The following is a 20,853-nucleotide window of genomic DNA, read 5'->3' as shown; positions in this document are numbered from 1 at the left end:
GAGCCGAAGGGAACTCAAGAATTCTTCAAGTCCAGTTCTGTGCCCTGAGGCATGATCCAGTCAATCTGGACAATACCAACAGAGGATTGTCTAATTTGTTCTTAAAAATCTCCGACAATGTCCATTACACATCCTTGGTCGGAAGGCTACTGCATACGTAACGATCCTTACAGTTAGAGCATCCTTCCCACTATGTAGTCTAATCTCCCTCCCTACATATTAAGCCCATTACTTCTTGTCCTACCTTCAGTAGACATGGAGAGCAATTGATCCCTGTTCTCTCTATAATAATAGTCTTCAAATATGTTAAGGTCCCCATCCCAGTATTTTCTCAAGATTCACAGTGTCCTTACTTCTGGGAAGATTAGTGTTCCATAGGTCAATCTTCCTGCATTCGATTTAGTGAGTCTGGTAAAGACCCCCTAAATCAAATGCTGAGGGCAACTCCATAGACCTTGGAACTTCTTGCAGTAGCAAGGAACAGGAGAAGTCAATGGGAAAGTTTCTTCCATCGACCACCCGCTGTGGGGACATCCCAGAGAAATCAATGCAAGGTACGTCGAATCCAGCTACACAACTCACATAGCTCAAGTTGAGTATCTTGCATCGATTTTCTCTGCTAGTGTAGACCTGGTCTAAATGTGCCAATTTCAAAAAGAAAACTATTCTCACAGACCAGGTTTTCTAAACCTTTTATCATTTTTCTTGATCTCCTCTGGACTCTTTCCAACCTGTCCACATCTTTCTTAAAGTGCAGTGTACAGAACTGGCTACAGTATGCCAGCTGAGGCCTCAGTGGAGCCAAGCAGAGTGGGACATATAAAATCCCTTCATGATAATATCAGAAGTTGACAAGCAGCTCATAAAACTGTATCAGCTTTCTGTCTGTCTGTTACTTGGATAAACAATGCCTATAGCTATATACAAGAACATTTGGCTCGTGACTGACTGAAAAAAAGCAATGTAACAAGAGAAGCTTGTCCAATAAAAGGTATTACATCACCCACCTTGTATCTCATGTAACAAGAGCGGGAGGGAGGGAGTACTTTTTGTGCAAGGGTTCAACAATACTAAGGAGCACTGTTTGTTAGTCAGGTCCCATCTGTGGGAAATGAATGGAGATTATTTAACTTAGATGAGCCATTCAACTAGCAGAAATTTGCCTGCACCTCCTGCTTGGCTCAGAAATTAATTTTTGCAGGAGCTTTCGCTTCATCTCCCCGTTAGAATATTATGGGTTTCTTTTGTGTTTAATTTACATTCAAAAATTGGACCCTTTCCAATCAGAATATTCAACAACTATCTAACGTATTGTGTGTGTGTGTGCACACGCGTGTGTGCATTATATCTATCTATCTATATTACGCCTGATGTTTCAACCAACACCCAGATACAATATCTTTTAAGGAAGATATTTACCTTTGTCAGTATTTTGATGTTCCCGATTCAATTTAATCTTGATTTCCACCTTCCTGTAAGTCAATGGTAGCGCTCATACAAGGGGGCGGTCAGAATTGCTGGACCCTTGAGCAAGATGGGGGATGAGTTGGCTCTGCACTCCCAGAAGGGGCAGAGCCTTGGGTGGAAGGGACGAGGCCTCCGGTGGAAGGGGCAGAACTGGGGGGGCTAGCCTCCCCCACCAGCCCCTCAGCACCATGTGGAGGGCACCGCCCTGGGCTGCAGCATCAAGGAGCCCTAGGACCTTTTGAATTGTTGGGCTCAGGAGAAGTTTCTCCCCCGCCCCCAGTCAGCAGGCCTGCAATCAGAGCTCTCATGCTACCCATTTCTCATTGAAATAATGACCCAACCCTCCTTAAAGAAAGACCTTTAAGCCAAGTTTCTATCTATTATTGAGGTTGCGCTCTACCTCAGACCTCTAGGGTGCACCACTGCAATGCTAAGTTGGCCACCACTCCTAGGTAAGAACCAGAGGACTTCAGCAACTAGACCATGTGGGCATTGGCCTTCATCCTTTCCCTCTCTTCAGTCTTTGAAAGAAATAACCTGTTGATGGGGACCACTAAACGGTTGGCTATTTTCTAATTAAAATAAACCATTGCGTAGCAGTTACAATAGAGGAGAGAAGGAACAAATTAAAATGTGGATGGCGAGCCCTGTAAAGCAGGGACTGTGTTTTTGTTATACCGATATAGAGCCTGTATCATAGCAAGGCCCCTGCCTCGGATTGGCAGCACCTCCAGGCAAATACTCCAGCTGTGACTACATATAGCACAGTGGCTTTCAAACGTTTTTTCTCACAACCCAGAAGAAAATTGCTGGTGCTCCCGACCCAACATAACGATCTCTTTTGACTAGAGTGTGGCTCCAGGATAGGGCCGGGAATGAGGGGTTTGGGGTGCAGGAAGGGGTTCAGGGCTGGGACAGGAGATTGGGGTGCTGGTCACTAGTCACACCCTGCAGCAAAGCGCCCCAATGCCTGGTATTCCACCATTCAGCATTGGGTCACGACCTGTACTTTGAAAACCACTGATGATGCATATATTTTGGAATATCTTATATTGGCAATGGAAAAGGCGGAGAAAAGGACAATAAAAATGATTAGCGCTGTGGAACTTTTTAGCTTGACAAAGAAATGACTAAGGGGGGATATGATAGAGGTCTCTAAAATCCAGGATGGGGGGGTAGAGAAAGTAAATAAGGAAAAGGGGTTACCCAGTGAAATGAATATGCAGCAGGTTTAAAACCAACAAAAGGGCAGTATTCCTTCACACAACCCATGGTGAGCTGGTGGAACTCCTTGCCACAGGATGTTGTGAGGGTCAAGAGGGCCAAGATAACAGGGTTGAAAAAGGAACTAGATAAATTCATGGATGATAAGTTCATCAATGGAGGCTCAGGATGGGCAGGGATGGTGTCCCTAGCCTCTGTTTGCCGTAAAATAGCAATGGGCAATTGGGAATGTTTCCTGTTCTGTTCATTCCCTCTGGGGCATCTGGCATTGGCCACTGTTGGAAGACAGCACCCTGGGCTAGATGTGCCTTTGGTCTGACCCAGTCTGGGCCTTCTTATATCGTAAGTATTGCCATACACATTCTAGGCATCTCTGGGCCTGCGTTCGTTGTCTTCCATGAGTGTCGAGGGCACTCAGCATTTCTTAGAACTGGGCCATTTGGTTTTGACCATGACTGTCTCAATCTGCAAAAATCAAAAAAGTTGTAGCTGTGCCACGGCTATATGTCTGGTTTAAAGACTGCATGTCTGTGCAAAAGGAGACCATCTGGATTTGCTTTATGGTTAATTTAAAAAAAAAAGTATGTATATATAAAGTTTCTTAACTTTTGCCAAAACAACTCGAAGCATAATGGTTCCTGCATGCTATTAGCATTGCAGTGCAGCTGCAAACTTTCATTAGGATAATCTTATATAATTATATACGTAGTCTTCCCATACAATTGTTTAAAACCTGGCTTCCCCAAACAACAGCATATTTTGTAATAAAAAAGGAAATCTTTCAGTTAGGAGGAAAGAAATCTTTTCAACCGGAACTTTATTCAGAGATTTTATTTTAAAGTTAAATATTAAACTTTCAAAATGCCAGATTTTTCCAACTCTACCTCCGGTGTGGTCTGGCCAAAATATCACGGTGGTTTCGCTCCCTCCCGTCTTCCTGACCCCATTGATTTAGCGACGAAACCCCAGTGCTTCTAAGAATCTTATCACATTTCAGTTTTTACTAAGTTAAAAAAGTAGGTACTAACATGTTACCTTGTTGGCAGCTATTGCAAAAGAGCCAGGCCCCTCTGTGCTCTTAATCCTCACATCCTAGATGCGTAGAGACAGAGGAGAACAACACAGACCACGTCAACTCTGTTCTTCTCCTTCTAAATAATCCAGACCCAGGGGATGTTAATCCTGGTGGAAGAGGTAAGACGCTGGGGACAGGATTTCCTGCCATGGACCCCATGTCAAACAGATCCAGCGATGGCATTTTCATGGAGGTTGGGAACCCAAGAGGAAGTTCATAATGAAAATGAAAGCAGATCTTCATGGTGGGTAGCATGAAAAAAGTTCTTGCTGCTGGCTAGACATACACTGTGGCTCGTAGGAGGGAACACAACTGGTTCTCTCTCAGGACAGCACAGCCACTGCAGAAGGCACTTTCAAGTGAGAAATGATGGACGCTGAGGGTATGTCTAGACTACATGCCTCTGCCGACCGAGGTATGTCAATTAGACATACCGACATAGTCAATGAAGCGGGGATTTAAATATCTCCCGCTTCATTAGAATAAAAATGGCCGCCGTGTCAGCTGTTTGTCGGCATGAAGCAGCAGTCAAGACGGGGATCGGTTGGCAAGGAAAGCCTTTGCCGACCGATCCCTTATGCCTCGTGCAATGAAGGTGCTATCAGTGTGTTCTGTAGAGTCTTTCCTCTTTGCTGATTGCCTGCTTGCACCAGTTCCTCCTTCCCTCCCGCTTCCAGTCCTCTCTCTTCCCTTGTCTCGCTAACCCTCTCCTAACAGACCCTCACCACTGGTCGGCAGGTGTCGGAGGCAGGGAGAAGCTAAGCCTCTCCAAACAGCCAAGTGTGGGCTGCCACCACTTTGCCCTCAGTCCCTACAGAAGGTGCTAGCCTGGGGCAGAAGCCAGCAGCCACAAGTGGGGAACAGCTGGGATCTCAAAGAATTTAAAACAGGATGCTCACTGCTGTTGCATCATTCCCTCAGCTTGTACGTTCTCTCCCTGCCGACCTTTTTTCGTCTTCTCTGTTTAGACTGGAGGCTCTTCAAGGTGAGGACAGTCCCTTGTTAGAGTCTGTACAGCGCCTCACGTAACAGGGCTTCATTTTGTGGGGAGCTCTGAGCCAGGAGCATAATAAAAATAGGAAGTGCTGCATAATTTAATGTTTGGGGTACTAGAGCTGACTAGGTAAGGAACATCAATGTGTCCACGTAGCCAGCTTTCTCGTGGCGAGAGAGACTTTCTATGAAACGAGGTACCACCAGAACAGAGCAATAATAGTTCACCCAGCCTGACTTCCTGTATTACACAGACCAGATCCATGCATTGAGTCCAATAACCTGTTGTTGACTAAAGCATCTCTTCCAGACTGCCTTGACCTGAAGACATCAAGAGACACACAACCCCACCATTCTCTTCGTAGTTTGTTCCTCTAGTTAAACCCATTCTTGATTAAACTCCTAATTGCCCGGTTGAGGCTTTTGGGCATCCAAGGCCTGCCTGTGACCACAGGGAAGTTACTGGCTTAGCACAGGGAAGATTCCATCATGATAAGGCAGGGGACGTGGTTTAAAGAGTTTCTCAAACTGTCAGCCAGGATCTCATTTTAACGGGATCGCTAGGGCTGGCTTAGATTTGCTGGGGCTTGAAGCCAAAGCCTGAGTCCCTCCACCTGGAGTTGAAGCTGAATTCGCAGCCCCGCACCCTGGGGCCAAAGTCCAAGAGTTTCAGCTCTGGACACTGGGGCTCCGGTTACAGGTCCCTGCTGGGGCTGAGCACTTTGGCTTTGACTTTGGCCTTGCTTTCCTGGGCAGTGGGGATCGGCCTTTGGCCTTCCCCCTCCCCCAGACGGTAGGGATTGTGCTTTGGTTCAGGCTCTTCCTGGAGTTGTAGTTCATTTTTGTTGTCAGAAGGGGGGGAGGGGTCAAGGTGCAGTGACGTTTAAGAGCCCCTGGTTTGGAAGGTCACTCAAATGGCCTTGCCATGTTCAAAACTAACTAGTGATCTAGCGTCTCTGCTTCCTGGCTCCTAACAGGGGCTACCTTAAAAAGTCCTGATTTTCAGAAAGTGGGTACTCAATTCTCTCTCAAAAAAATCAGGTTGTCTCTTTACACGCTTTCAGCCTAGGAACCAAGAAGCTGCAGGGCCCAAAACCAGCAAGTGACTTCTGAAAAACCTTCCCCACAAAGGCTGTGGATTAAAAAACAAAACCTACCAAAGCCCACACAACTGGATGCCAAACTAGACCCTAGGTTCCTGGCCATTAAAATCCACTTCCCAGGGCTTATTTTGATTCCAGAGAGTTGCAGCAAGAGCTTGTATTGTTCTGACAGCCAGGAACACAAATACATACATCTGTTTCAGTTTAATATTCTTGGCCCTAAAGAAAAAAAAAATATAGCTCAAAACCATGCCATACCATCAGTCTGACATCAAAAGGTCAAACTTGCTGAGTGACAGTTTAAGAATGGAAACATTCCACCACCATAGATTATACAGTCGCCACATTACATAACCTATTCTAATGAATATTGCTGTATCACTTTACCACCATTCCCCCATGCTGGGTTGGTCGCCAGGATAAAAATAAAATGACCAGAGCGCCAGTTTCTGTCACATTTGACAGATATTGCTTTCTCCCCAGAAGGCAATTAATTTGTTCAACTACCTTCTGAGGTACCTTGGAAGGCCCAGCAGGTTTCTAACATCTAAGATCTTTTTTTATTTGAATGACGACTATCTGAATAATTGGACAGGAAGCTCAATTGCTCTACTGCATAAACAGGGCCCTACTAAATTCACAGTCCATTTTGGTCAGTTTAAGCAACAGGGTTTTTAAATAGCACATTTCATTATTTCAGCTATTTAAATCAAATTACCTAGTGTTATATTTATAAGGATCCTGACCCACCCTTTTGGGTCAGGATCCCCAATTTCAGAAACACTGGTGTCCCCTGTGAAATCTGTACAGTGTTAGGTAAAAGCACAAAGACCACCAGATTTCATGGAGGGAGACTACAGTTATAGTCCCTAACACATTTTTCATGGCAATGAATTTGCTAGGGCCCTATGTATAACAACAAAGCTTGAAGAGCCTCTTCATATAAATCAAACCAAGTTGGGAGGGGCTGCAAGTGCTTTGGAGGAGAGGGTCATAGTTCAAAGTGATCTGGACAAACTAGACATATGGTCTGAGGTAAGTAGGATGACATTTAATAAGGACAAATGCAATATACTCCACTTAGGAAAGAACAATCAGTTTGACAAATACAGAATGGGAAGTGATTGTCTAGGAAGGAGTACTGCAGAAAAGGATCTAGGGGTCATAGTGGACCACAATCTAAACACAAGTCAACAGTGTGATACTGTTGCAAAAAAAAGAACAAGATTCTGGGAAGCATTAATAGAAGTGTTGTGACCAAGACACGAGAAGTCATTCTTCCGCTCTACTTTGCGCTGATTAGGCCTCAGTTGGAGTATTGTGTCCAGTTCTAGGCACCACATTTCAAGAAAGATGTGGAGAAGTTGGAGAAGATCCAGAGAAGAGCAGCAAAAATGACCTCATAGGTCTAGAAAACATGAGCTATGAGGCAGCCCTGGCCTTTGGGCAAGGTGAGCAAGGTGGTAGCCTTGGGCCCGCCCACCTGGCTGCTCACTCGCTGCCCTGACTGGGAGACGCATGGCCATGTGGTTCAGCCACAGTGCCTTGGGCCCCGTGAACTCTGGCTAGGTCTGCAATGAGGGAAGACGGAAAGAACTGGGTTTGTTTAGTTTAGAAAAGAGAAGACTGAGGGGGACATGATAGCAGTTTTCAAGTATCTAAAAGGCTGTTACAAGGAGAAGGGAGAAAAACTGTTCTCCTTGGCTTCTGAAGACAGGACAAGAAGCAATGGGTTTAAATTGTAGCAAGGAAGATTTAGGCTGGACATTAGTAAACACTTCCTAACTGTCAGGGTGGTGAAACTCTGGAATCAATTGCCTAGGGAGGTTGTGGAATGTCTATCACTGGAGATATTGAAGAGCAGGTTGGACAGACATCTATCAGGGTTAGATGATCTAGATGGTGCTTGTTCCTGCTGCGAGGGCAGGAGACGGGACTTGATGATCACAGAATCATAGAACCATAGAGCTGGAAGAGACCTCAGAAGGTCATCAAGTCCAGCCCCCTGCTCTAGGCAGGACCAATCCCAACTAAATCAACCCAGCCAGGGCTTTGTCAAGCCAAGACTTAAACACCTCTAGGGATGGAGACTCCACTACTTCCCTAGGGAACCCATTCCAGTGCTTCACCACTCTCCTAGTGAAATAGTTTTTCCTAATATCCAACTTGGACCTCTCCCACTGCAACTTGAGACTATTGCTCCTTGTTTTGCCATCTGCCACCACTCCCTCAGCCTCTCCTCATAGGTCATATGCTCCAGCCCCCTAATCATTTCGGTGGCCCTCCGCTGGACCCTCTCCAATGTGTCCACATCCTTTTTGTAGTGGGGTGCCCAGAACTGGACACAATACTCCAGAGGTGGCCTCACCAGAGCTGAATAAAGGGGAATAATGACCTCTCTGGATCATCTCTCAAGATCCCTAGTATTCTATGATTCTCCAGTTCTAGTATTCTATTAAACGGATCCAATTGCCCAGAGCTCTAACAGCAACTATTATTCCAAATGCACCCAAGCGTGAGGTCTCATTGTGCTACGTGGGAGTGCTAGATAAAATGTGCAAACACCCAGCTCCTCCCCAGACGGTTTTACTCATCTACAAAGAGCAGTGGCACAGGAAGGGTGGAAGATAGGGTTATGGGTTAAAGTTTTCAAAAGCACGTAAAGGGTCTGTCTGCTCTGCAGTCATAGGGTATGTGGCTGTAGTTTGTGTACGTTTACCCACGAGAACATTAGTCGAGCTAGCTAGGCTACCACGAACAGCAAATTTGCCACCACGCAGGCAGCTGTTCAGGCTGTACAAACTCACCTGGCCACCTGCACTGAAGTCCGTGTTGCTGCACCTCAAAGCTAAAGATTAAAGCCAGCTCAGGCACGGTTACTTCACATTCTGCAGATAAGCTACATACTAGAGGTGTAAACAGAGCCTTAGCCTCATGGGGAAAAAAAATGAATGGGATTTAGGCTCTTAATTCAAAGCACCCGAGTGCTTTGGAAAATGGGACTTGGCTAAAATTTCCAGAAGGCCCACAAGCAATTTGATAATAGTTTTTAATATAACTTCAAGGTGGCTTTTTCCGACACAAGGCTGAAAAGCCCTTTCCCCCATGCACTCTCACGAACTGGCTGACTTCTTGCAGGCACGGTGGCAAAGGTGAGCCTTGAGGAGGACAGAGGCGATGGATGTGCACCCATCTATGGCTCAATTCATGGGGGAACATCCCATGCCCAGAAGGCAAGGAGGGAACATGCGTGAGGGAAGATGGCAAATGTGCAACCGAACTGGCGCAGTTGATGAAGACGGGGCAGCAGGAAGCAAAGTAACATGCATGAATAGCTATTAATGCGCGCGCGCACACACACACACACACACACACACACTCACACACACACACAGTCCTGGAGAACTCCATTAGCTCTAGAGGCCAAGGTCTGTGCTTTTTGGAATGGCAGGTGCTTGGTTCAGCCCTCTGCTGATGGCCATGGTGTACATCCCCCTCACCCCAGCATTGCCAAGGCCAGAAGCTCAAAACGCATGTGTCAGACCCCCAAAAATCAATGAGGTTTTGGTAAAATGTGCTTTTGAATGCCTCCTGCCCATGCTCAAGGTGTGCGCTTGTAAGTGGATTCTGGCTGCAGGAGCTCTCTGGCCCCAACCCAGCTCCACATCTTAACCTACCAATCATCTAACCCCTGAGGTGCACCACACCATGGTGCACCTCACCAACCACCCTTTTCCTCTCAGCAGTAGACGCCCACAGTTTGTTTACACCAGGCTTTTGGCTTGGCTGAGCGAGGGGAGATGGTGAAAGAATGGCACATGGAAAGAGCTTCAGGAAGAGGAGACAGAGTTTGCCTTTGGCTGTTTGACACTGAAGCTCACGGCATGAAGGAATCGTCAGCCAGTAAGAAAGAGACAGGGACTGAAGCGTGGGACTGGGTGATGGGACAAGTTAAGGGTGGAAGTCCCCAAGCCCCACCCTCTGAAACACTGACTTGTAGCTATTCTGTACTTGAGTGATAAGAAGACACTGAAGTATGGGAAGGCCCTAGCTTGGTCTTACACTAAGTAGCGTCCAGTGGCATCTCCAATTATAATGTCCTGCTTGTCCCATAATCCCAACAACAATCTTCTCCCTTTGCTCCTGTTTGGGAGACTCCGACTTCTGTCCAAGTGGACTGGGAAGGTAGCAAGTGGAGTGGATACCCATCTTTCCAAGCAGGGAATGGTCCTTAAGGAATTACAATTTCTGCTCAGACATCAATGCTGGAGACAGAACAATTGATGAGGAAAATCTGCTTAACAAATCAGGAGCATCTCACCACATCCACACACCATGCCTGGTGCCCTGTGTAGATACAGGTCACGCTAAGACCTTCTCTGCTCTTGTAGTCCATTATCTAGCACGCATGAAGCCACCAGAGGTATCATAATGACAAACAGCTGTTAATTGCGTCTAACATAAAGCCAGGATTAAATTTAGCATCAGGACTGAAAGGGGACCGGGAAGGTAAAAGATGCCTTCTTGTTTATTATAGTAACCAACGTGCAGACGTCACATTATCTTACTCATGCTGTGACTGACCAATCTGACCATGACTCAATGACAGATTTAAGGTTTCAGGTCACATCAGGGAATAGGTTTACAAGCAGATGTACAGCTTCTTCCATGAACTGGGTAGCACAGAAGGTCAGAGTCAGCAAATCCTATCCTAAAAATAGATCCGAGTTTCAAAGTTAGTAAGATTTCCTGTGTTGTCCTGCCACACTTCGTAGAGCCAAGCTACCTGCAGCTCCTGCCCAAGCTTACAGGTAAGCCTAACCAATATCAGTTTTGAATTCTGTTTCCTATGCTTCCACTCTTCCTTTTAACAACTAGCTCAGCAAGTCCTGGCATAGAATGAGAAGCCGGCAAGCTGACGGCTTCATAAAATTCTTATAGAGCAAAGGCATGGAAAAGTGGATAATCAATTTTTTTTGGAAGAATATAGGGCCAGTTTCTCTTAAAAACTATAGCATGAGGAGACTCGAAGAGAGCTAAAATCAATGTGTTTATACAGCATATCCCCTTTAAATCTGGGCTGAAATTAGATTTAAAAAAAGAGAAAATCCAGCTTCAGTTTTACAGGTTAATTTTTTGGGGGGAGGGTGATATTAGAAATCCTCCTACCTACATATTTTGTTCATTCTCTAATGATTCTTGGTTAAGAATCCAATCCAGTTACAGATCCTATGAAATGCGAATATGGTTTTCAGTTTCTTGGGCACTGATATTCAGTGGAACCCCTGACTTAGCCTGTTTTAAATTAACCAACAAAGAATAAAGGCAAAATGTTGTGTTTTGTTTTAAAGCATCAGAGATTGAGAGGTTCATTGAAATAGCTGGTTAGTTAGGAATGTACACAGCAGGAGGGTTTAGGAAATAATCACAGACGCTGCAACTTTGTCTGGCTTGAAATTGTTTAAAGATAACTGCATTAAATGAACTACTTCACAGCCCCCCAAATCTTTCAAACGTAAGGACATCCGGGTGATTCAAAGAGGCTGAATTAAATGACACTTTCTAGTGAAGTTAGAGAGGATAATAGATAGGGATCATAGTCTCAGGAGTTCCTTCATTTAATATAATGGAGGCATTTTAGGATTATTCGTTATGTATTTACCGCCCTTCTCTGCATTCTTTCTGGACTCCCAGCTGACGTAGAGGAAACCAGCTTTTCCAGGAGTAACAAAGTTAACCCCAGGATAGGGTTTTAATAAATTCTAAATCTCAAATATGTTTTAAATAGATGCATAAAAAAAATAAAGTATCCCAAACACATTCCTCCGTTCCTCGCTGCAGGGCTCAAAAAGTGCCAGATTGACATTTGAGGACATAGTTGCTAATACTGTTGCTCAAGCAAAGCGTCATGAGGACGATATAACCAGGAGCAGCATTTTTCAGCCCTCAATATGCTTAGTGAAATAACCTAACCCAAAGGGGTTTTCTTGTCATTTACACACCGTTCGCTCCGGATGACACGTCCAGTCTTTGAACCTAGAAAGCAAAGCCCTGCTTATGTTCAAGGCAGACAGAGCACTTCACGTAGTCAGTACACGGAATGCTGAAACAAAAGTTTTCTGCCAGGTAACAGCTCTCTGCTTAGCAAAATGAGATGTACTGACATTGACCAAAGAGGGTAAGTGCTTGTCTGCCCAGATCAGAAGCATGGGGTGGTAACATCCTAATAACTTGTAGTGCCTGGGAAAGGAAAGGACAGACCATTAGCCAGGAATTCGGGGAACGTACTACACTACCTTTCACTATTTCTAAAGAAAGAAACTTGGCTTATATAGGACTATGATTTTGCTAGCATTGAGAGGGTACTATTATGCAGATTCAGTCATACTGCTAAATTAGATCCAGATCTGTTGCATACTCTTGAAAACACACGAGAACTTGTCGTTCTGATTACTTGATCTCAGCTATTTCTCTCTCTCTCTCTCAACATGCAGTATTTGTGGCAATATATTCTCTTCCGTTGTGCAGATCTTATGTTAAGTGGGGTTAAATAAGGAACCTCATATTGCACTTTAATGGAGCTTGATGCGACTAGTATTTCATTCAAAGCGAATGGCAAAACTTCAGTGATTACAATTGTTTTTAGTGGGGCAGGATGTTGAATGAGCAGGAAAAAACCCAACAGCATTCTAGCCCTCTAGAAGACCATGCAGAAACATGAAAGATTTATTGCCATGTTCGGTTTATGGGTGGAAGGGTTTCAACAAAATTCCCTGTTTTCACCACTCCGCTTAAGTACAAACGGGAGTAAATAAATTCACATCCCGGACTTCCGGGGTGAAATTTTGACTCCATGGAAGTCAATGGGAATTTTACCACTGATTTCAAAGGGGAACGTTCACTTGCATAATCCTAGCCTCCTGCTGCGTGCCTGTACCGCACCAAGCACAGCAAGTTCCTGGTCTCAGCTGGGGTCTATAGACACTTTCACGTAAACAGCACAGGCAGAGAACTGTCCACAAGGGTGCAATGTGTCAGACTGGGGTCATCTTGAGAGGGCTTTGGAGCTATCTCTGGACAATGAGGAGGAATCAGCTGCACAGGAAAGGGATGACCTGGGGTTCCTGCGGAAAGCAGGGGACACAGACTTTTTTTCTCTCTCCACAGCAGATGTCCAGTCATAAATCTCACTGAGCAAGTTGCCTGGCACTTGGGCATGCAGCAGTAAGATTTATGCAGCACATCAAGCCAAAACATTTAGAAAGCAATGCTGCTTGGCACTTACAGAATGTCGTGTGTCCATAGGCCTCACAGTGCTCTAGAAACATTCCGCTGGGCATGTCGCACAAGGGTGGGGCATCTCCACCGCATTACTGGAGACCATGAATCTACAACTTCCTGAGCTCTGGAGTTTGGGGATGTTTATACACGGGGCAACTGACACACACAGAGGTCCAGGGTACAATTTTCAAGAAAGGCCCCTGATTTGGGGTTTTCAGAGGGACTGAGCGCCCACAACTCAATGAGAGCTGCACCTGCTCCGCAGCTCTGAAAATCAAGTCTTGCGGGGGATGGAATCTCAAATTGGACCACCAGTCCTCTGCTCCACCCACTTGTCCATGCTTCTTGGCAACAAACACCAGACAGACAAGCTATAGCATACTACACATCAGCCAGCAGATTTCCCTTACGAAACAACAAACCACAAATGACAAACACATCCATTTGGCAACTGTGGAGTGGAGAGCGAGCAGAAAGGATAAATTCCTTTGCAAAACCTAATGCATGCTGCTAATCCAAATTAGCTGCACAATTACTTCTATCAATGCAAAAATAGTCAAATGTTTTTTCTAGTGTGCAGCACTTGAGAGAGACTTAAAATGCAGTGTAATTTGCCACAATGTATGTCCTGAAGTGGTTTGCTAATGAAAAGAGGATTAAGTCTCCATTATTTCATGAAATCACTAACAATATTTTCATCTATATACATATAACCCAGGGCGGGGGAGGGGGAGGGGGAGGGATATTCCTTCCAACCAAGTGCTTAACAAATAAAATTCATTAGCTCATGTGCACTTTGCTCTTATTTATGCAAAGTAAAATGAGGGTATGAAATTGCAGAGGCTGGAATTTCTATCACCCTGTGTCTGATGAGAAGTTTAAAGCTCATCACAGCGTCAGTGAGATTCACCAGGTTTTGGGGGGGAATGGTTACATCCTGGCTTGCAGGAGGGGTGAACCCTGCAAATGATTCAGGGTGAGTATGGGAAATTACGCCAGACCTGATCTCATGCAAGGATCCCCAGCCTCTACTCCCACTGCGAGTCAAGACTAACTACAGATTAAGACACTCAGGCTATGTCTACACTGGCGCGATCATGCGCCAGAGATATGCAAATGAGGCTCGGCAATATTCCACGCTTAGCCTCATTTGCATACTTCTGGTGCAACAACCCGCCAGTGTAGACATAGCCTCAGGGTTTGGCTCTAAGAGAACAGCTCTCAGCATCTCTGGGGCCCAGACCCTACCTGTACAGTCAGCTGTCCAGGGCAGGAGAGTAGCAAATTTTTGACTCTTCTTTAGCACTCTTCCTCCATAACATTCCAAGGGCAGATTCTACATAGCAATCTCCCCACCCATTTTACAGTTGGGAAAACAGAGGCATAGGGAGATGACGTGATTAGCCCAAAATCATGCAGCGAATGCGAGACTGAGCTGGGCACAGAACGCAAATCTCCTAATCCAGTGAACTCTCCACCCAGTAAACAGCCAAGGGGGCTCAAAGCACATTGCTAGCCATGCAAGAACTGACTTCGAACAGCGGCTTAACAATTTCTTCATTCTGGAGCATCACCTATTTTCTCCTCTGCAAAGTGGGGTCTCCTATTATTTAATATTTGTACTGCAAGGGCATCTTAACACCCCGGTCACATCCTGTTGGGGTAGACACTGTACACAAAATTATGGCCCTTTCACTCCATTTTGGTGCTTCCCCAAAAATCTATGGATGAAAATGGACATAGACCCACTAAGTATTATTATTCACTGTTAATAGGAGAGGGGGAAAAAAGTTGAAAACTCGTTCCAAGTCTGTCTTATAAAATAGGCTGAGCCCTTTTTTAAAAAAAACCTGACTTTCCCTATCTTAACTTCTGATTTCTCTTAGACATAGTTTATCATCTTTATATTTGAAGCAGTAGCAAGGGGCAAGAGAAGGAAAAGAAATCCAGCGAGTGTTTAACCTCTCATCTAAATTCAGGGGGTAGATTTGGAGAGCTATCCTGCCTTCTCTCTGTCAGTCATACACAGAGAAGCCAATAATAAAGGCAAATTAGTGTTATTTGGTTCTTTGACGGACACTGACTCCTCCCTCCCCCAAACAAATATTTGAACGTAATTAATTCCAGCATCTGTGCAACAAGCCAACTTTCTGGAACTGAAACGACATTATTTCCTAGAAGTTTAGAATCAAATCTGAAATACAGATTTTATTCGGGAGTTTCAACGGATGCTTCCTTGTATTGTAATTCAATTTAAATATCCCCACAGCAAATAGCATTGGCAGGGGATGAAAGAGCATAGTTTGCTTGAGAGTTCAGGGGGGCAATATGGCTTCCCAAGATCACCAGCAGAACGGAGCGCGTCTCAAAAGAGGTTCCATTTTCGGGGCACTAACATAGCTTAAAACTGAAACAGTATGTTTCCGTACCACCGATGATCATTTGCAGATGTAACCATGCCGTTTTAAGGTCAGCACTTGACGTGCAAGGCTATCGATGCAACAAATCCATGTTCTGAGACCACCAGATAGAAGTACGAGGGACAGCGTATATCACATACACACATGTCAGGTCTAGAACCTTGGTCTTCCCCTCAGCATCAAAATTACAGGTCTCTTCCCCTTGCACTAAGGAGCACATCCTCCCAGCTAGCACCAGCAATAGGTCCTTTATCCTCAGCGTCAGCCACTAGGAAGGCTCAAACACTCCTCTCTCGCCCATACACTTAAAACACATTATGTCGGCGTCTCTGTAAATAGCATGAGGCAGCCGATGTTAAACAGACAGGTGGCAGGAGTGGGCTTTAGCTATTAGAAGAAAGAGTTCTCCTCAGGAACTATTGCTGATGGTGCAGAAATAAAACTCCATGCAGCTACGCTCTGCCACACACAGCGCCAGGCCGACGTGCCAGAAGCGTGTGCTTGCCAATCTCAGAGGTCCAGTTGGCCACGCCACCAGGGCCACTCCGAGGCAGGTGGTGAGCCATCAGGACAAAATGGTTTGGGCAGCAACTTCCAACAACACCCGAGGTGGGGTGGGGCATATTGCTCATCCTTCCTTCTGCCCCTGAGGAGACAAATGTGTGCCAGCCGGGGTGAGAACCAGGCCTGCCGAGGAGATGATGTTTTAGGAAGTTTGACTGAAAGATGGTGCCACAGTTTCCAAGGCCTGTGTCCCTTTGACCCCTCCGTGAGAACACCTCGCTTAGGTCTCAGGCCCGCAGCAGTCAGCTCTCTCAGCTCAGGCTCTTATGATCTGTTGCCTTCTGCTGGGAAAGAGACTGCCGGGCTCTTGTACTTCACTGGGGTCACCTCAGCAGCATGACCTGAGCTGAGTCCAGTTCTCTGTGGCTCCTCCACCACCAGGCTTTAGGCTAGCCACTGCCTCTTCTTCCTGTCTCCCGCACTCCCTGGCCGCACCTTCCCAGAAAGAACTCCCTCCCACATCCAAGCCTCTTTCCGGGCTGGGTTTTATCTTTCAAACATAGAACTCAGGCAAAAATACCCAACAGGAACGGCAATACCTCAGTCCACACAGACTTTCCCCAGCGTCTCTCACAGCCGAACGGAAGACACACCATTCTGTTCTGGGCCTAGTGCAGTAGCCGGCCTCTCTCCTGCAACATCTCTCAGCCCTTGCTAGGGATCACCTGACACCTTCCCAGCTGGATTGTTAATTGATTAGCCAAGTCGTTAGGGGGTGACTAGCCAGCTTCCATAAAGCAAAGTACTCCATAATCCAACAAAAGCAGCACACACAAAAATCTAAACAATAAACAGCTTATACACATGTCCATCTTACCAGATGTTCCCCATCTCTCTATATGGAGAGCCTGGCAAAATATTTCAGGGCCTCTCCCAGGACAGGTTCTCTGTGGTCAGTCTCATGCTAGTTCTTGGCTTGAGGGAAAGTCACCTTTCTCCCTACATCAGAGTGGGCACTGACCAGTTTATGCAATTTATCCCAATGAGATGAGCCTCGTTTGAGGGATGCAAGGGTTTGCAATTCATTATTTCTCCTCCCCCACCCCCACCCATGATTTTAATTCCTGCAGGAAACTCTCTAGTTGTCCAGGAACTTGGAATACTACCCCGAGTCCATAAAGATACAGCTCAACTTTATAAAGCTGATGCAAATATTCTTTGGATAGTCCCTGTGTCCATAATCTTGGGCACAGCTGGAACCCAGCACTAGTGAAAATGGGCCCAATTTCTGAACAAAGGTGCACGCATGCCAAGCAAAAAAGGAACTTCACGAAGCATGCGCGTCAATAGACAATAGCCATTTTTACTGAATTTTGTGGGAAAATGCCATTTCATAAGCACCTTTTTTCCTCCCCTCAGAATATCAATGAACAAATCCAGTACCTAATTTAGAAGTGTTGGGGGAAAGCCAGCCCAGAGTCCTTTACCTGCAGAGAACGTGGGTTTGTAGCCCTGGGAGGGAGGCTGACATTTCTGGGAGGACGGAGTCCTATCCCACCACATCCCTTTGCTACCGACCTCCTTTTCCAACTGAACTGCTCATTGCTACTGCCTGTGGTTGGGACTCATCTTTAAAGTGCCACAGGTCTCCTCATTGGTTTTACAGAGACACACTTACACAGATACCCCTCAGACAGAGAAGTCAGAGAAAACCACAGAGACCTTTGCTGGAAGGTTACAATGCAACACTACTGCAATTCTTAGGATCTAGAACAAAAAATGCAGACACGCCGGATGCTCCAAAATAGGGAGATACGACCCACCCCGTTGTACTCTAGACTGGCTCAGGTAGGACATTTCTCTACAGAGCCCGCTTCATCTGCGAGCAGGGCCAGGAACCCCCCAGCGATAGCTCAACAATTTGAGTCCAGGTTTCCATGCATCACAGTGGAGGGATGGAAAAAACAATAGACGCGCAATGGGGCTACGTCTACACTATGAGTTTTCTCAGCAAAAAATATGCTAACGAGGGACTCATTTGCATGAGTCGCTGTCTCATTTGCATATTTTCTGCCAATCCGTTTTTGCGCAAAAACAAGCAGTGTGGACGTTTTCTTCAGGTGGCCTGGTTGGCTGAGCCCCAGCCATCAGCTACAGCCAAAGCACAGACCACACTGGGAAACCCAGCTCCTACGAAAGACTTTTTCTTTTTGCGCAAAAACCCCTTTTTCCACAAGATCCTTAGGCCCCAAAAAAGGAGGTTTATCAATCGTGCGGGAAAAGGGGTTTTTGCGCAAAAAGAAAAAATCCACACTGCTTGTTTTTGCGCAAAAACCCCAGCGCAAAAACGGATCGGCAGAAAATATGCAAATGAGCCCCTCATTAGCATATTTTTTGCTGAGAAAACTCTCCGTGTAGATGTAGCCTGGGACAGAGTGAGTGGCAGAGCTAGACGCTGCAGAAAGCACGTGGGCAACATGGAGGAAGAGAAGTTGGTTTCCAGTTTACGTTAGGGGAGAAGGTAAAAAGGAAGGAGGCATTGAAGAAAAAAAACAAAACACTCCCTCCCTCCATTTTTTTAAGTGATCCAAGCTGAGCCTGAAGAAACCAACACGCATGGGGCCACCAGAATTAATTTGTATTCAGAACACTGTAGAGAGCATTAATGCAGACCTTTTGCCCATGATTTTCTGCTAAGGACTTTGGCTCCATAGAGAGGAATCCTGACTTCAAGTGCAAAGACCAGATCAAACTTTGAGATGAACCCAGAATGCTGGCTTTTAAAGATGGGGTTTGATATGGAGATCAGCTGCACAGTTAGAGTAACATTCGGCAGGCAACCCGCAGAACAAAGGCGCTCTCTGCTTTTGGTAACCTCCCTGTCCTTGAAAGAAGAACAAGAGATGTATTACCATCTCTTTGTGCTTTGCAAAAACCCTGCTATGATAAGCTGCCTGGACCTATGGTACCAGCATCCTTTTTGTAGCATGCAATGTCTTGGAGGCAGCAAGGGTACGAAGCTCAAGTTGTGTCGATTTGGACTGAACGTGACTCAAATGTACATTTTCCACTTGCCACTTGCTTCCCTGCGGCTTCTGATTCTTTATTGGGGATGTACCAGGTCAGGAAGCAGGTCTCTCTTTAAAACAGGTTCTAACTACATGAATAGCTACAGTCCAGATTGAAAGTTACCATGCCATGGGATTTCCCCTGAAATGTTTTGTTCTGTCTTAATGTACCTAGACTAGATTTAAAACAGTGGGAATCTGGGAGCCAAGTTCAGCTGGTATAAACCGGCATGGCTGGATTGAAGGTTATTTTCCAACTGACAGAAAGGTTTTGGCTTGGCTGTGGCTAGGTTTGGATGAAATGCATTGTGTTAGATCACATTAGCTAACATAGGCTAACACCCACATTCTATGGGTATGTTTTCACCAAGAAAAAGGTGTGTTCTTCCCAGACAGTAAGATCCTAACGACAAAGCAGCTTTTAACTTGATCTATTGACATACCATTTCTACTGATGGAGAAAATTCACTTTTCTGACTCTTCGGAGGTAGAGTTCTCAGCAGCACTTGTCAAGTATCAGAGGGGTAACCGTATTAGTCTGGATCTGCAAAAGTGACATGGAGTCCTGTGGCACTTTATAGACTAATAGATGTATGGGAGCATAAGCTTTCGTGGGCAAAGACCCACTTCATCAGCAGCACTTGCGGTCTACAGAACTCTGCTCCCTTGAAAGGGAAGGGTAAAACAACCCATGGGAGCACAGTTGATTTGTCTCCACGGTGAGCAAGTTTATCTAGGGAGGTATCAAGGAAGACCACAGTAGAGACAAATTCCAATTGTGGGTCTGCATCCGTCAGAGAGTGTGTCTACCCATTTATAACCCAGCTCCAAATCCAGGCACGTTGATTGTGAGGCTTTCAGCGTCACAAAGTGCTGGAGGCCCTTCACCAGAGTGGACCCAACTGGCTTTGACACTTCTCCCAGCTTTATATTCTTTTCTTGGTTGCATTTTAGATCCTGTCACATTCCAAGTATCCAGCACCAGATAACCCTCTGGGAACAAGATGTCTGCCGTGGGTCTGAACAAGAAGAGAAGTGCCTACACGGCAGTCAAAGTGGACCCTGATGGAGACTACTGTACCCCCGGCGCGTTTGAACTAGAGCGGCTCTTCTGGAAAGGCACCCCAAAGTACGCCCACGTCAATGAAGTCTGGCCTAATCTCTACATAGGAGATGAGTAAGTGATAACCGCAACCCATCAATGGAGCGGCATGGCACAGGGGTTCCTACCCAAGCCAGGGCTGAGTACAGGAACAAGGCAGCCTCAGGCCTTTTCAGGATACACCAAAGTAAAGATTTTGCCTTGTAGGTTTTAACCACTCAAAGGAAGGTTCATCACCATGTAGGCATCTCCCCATACCAAAGATGATGGGACATACTGCAGCTTTTGGGGTAGTCATGTACTATTTTTAGATGACTAATTTCAATGAGTAATGAGTTGTTTATTGCCAAGAGACAGTTCCCCGCCCTCCCCCCAGTCATGCGGAGGGAAGGGAACCGGCTGGGGTGGGTCGGGAAGGGCAGGCCCAGAATGGAATTGTTGGAAGCGACTGAAGAGTCTTCCCAAGAGCTGGAAATATTTCAACCTAAGTTGGAGTCTGGGCGGTGGATTGTGGCTGGAGAAAGAGGGGGGCTCCTGTGTGTTAAAAATTGTCCAGCTATTGAACAAATGTGCAGAGTTGTTGACTCGAGTCCCACGACTTGAACTCAAGTCCGAC

General features: G+C 45.8%; 1 protein-coding gene across 2 annotated transcripts in view; it reads left to right on the top strand.

The window, feature by feature from the left end:
- The window catches only part of LOC102452319 (dual specificity phosphatase 29), a 79,800-nt gene that overhangs the window by 36,165 nt on the left and 22,782 nt on the right, over positions 1 to 20,853 (top strand). Inside the window, exons 1-2 of one of the 2 annotated variants that reach the window (XM_006126347.5) lie at positions 10,513 to 10,673; positions 20,090 to 20,312. In XM_006126347.5, the coding sequence (XP_006126409.3) occupies positions 20,140 to 20,312 (173 nt within the window). In that variant the 5' untranslated portion in view covers positions 10,513 to 10,673; positions 20,090 to 20,139. Of the gene's footprint in view, positions 1 to 10,512; positions 10,674 to 20,089; positions 20,313 to 20,853 lie in introns of those variants that run through there. The other variant, XM_075935768.2, reaches the window with a different exon arrangement.

Source organism: Pelodiscus sinensis, chromosome 8, assembly GCF_052426305.1.
Source record: "Pelodiscus sinensis isolate ZL-2025 chromosome 8, ASM5242630v1, whole genome shotgun sequence".
Lineage (NCBI taxonomy): Eukaryota > Metazoa > Chordata > Testudines > Trionychidae > Pelodiscus > Pelodiscus sinensis.
The sequence above is the reverse complement of the archived record's forward strand: the minus strand, read 5'-3'. Positions and strand labels throughout refer to the sequence as shown.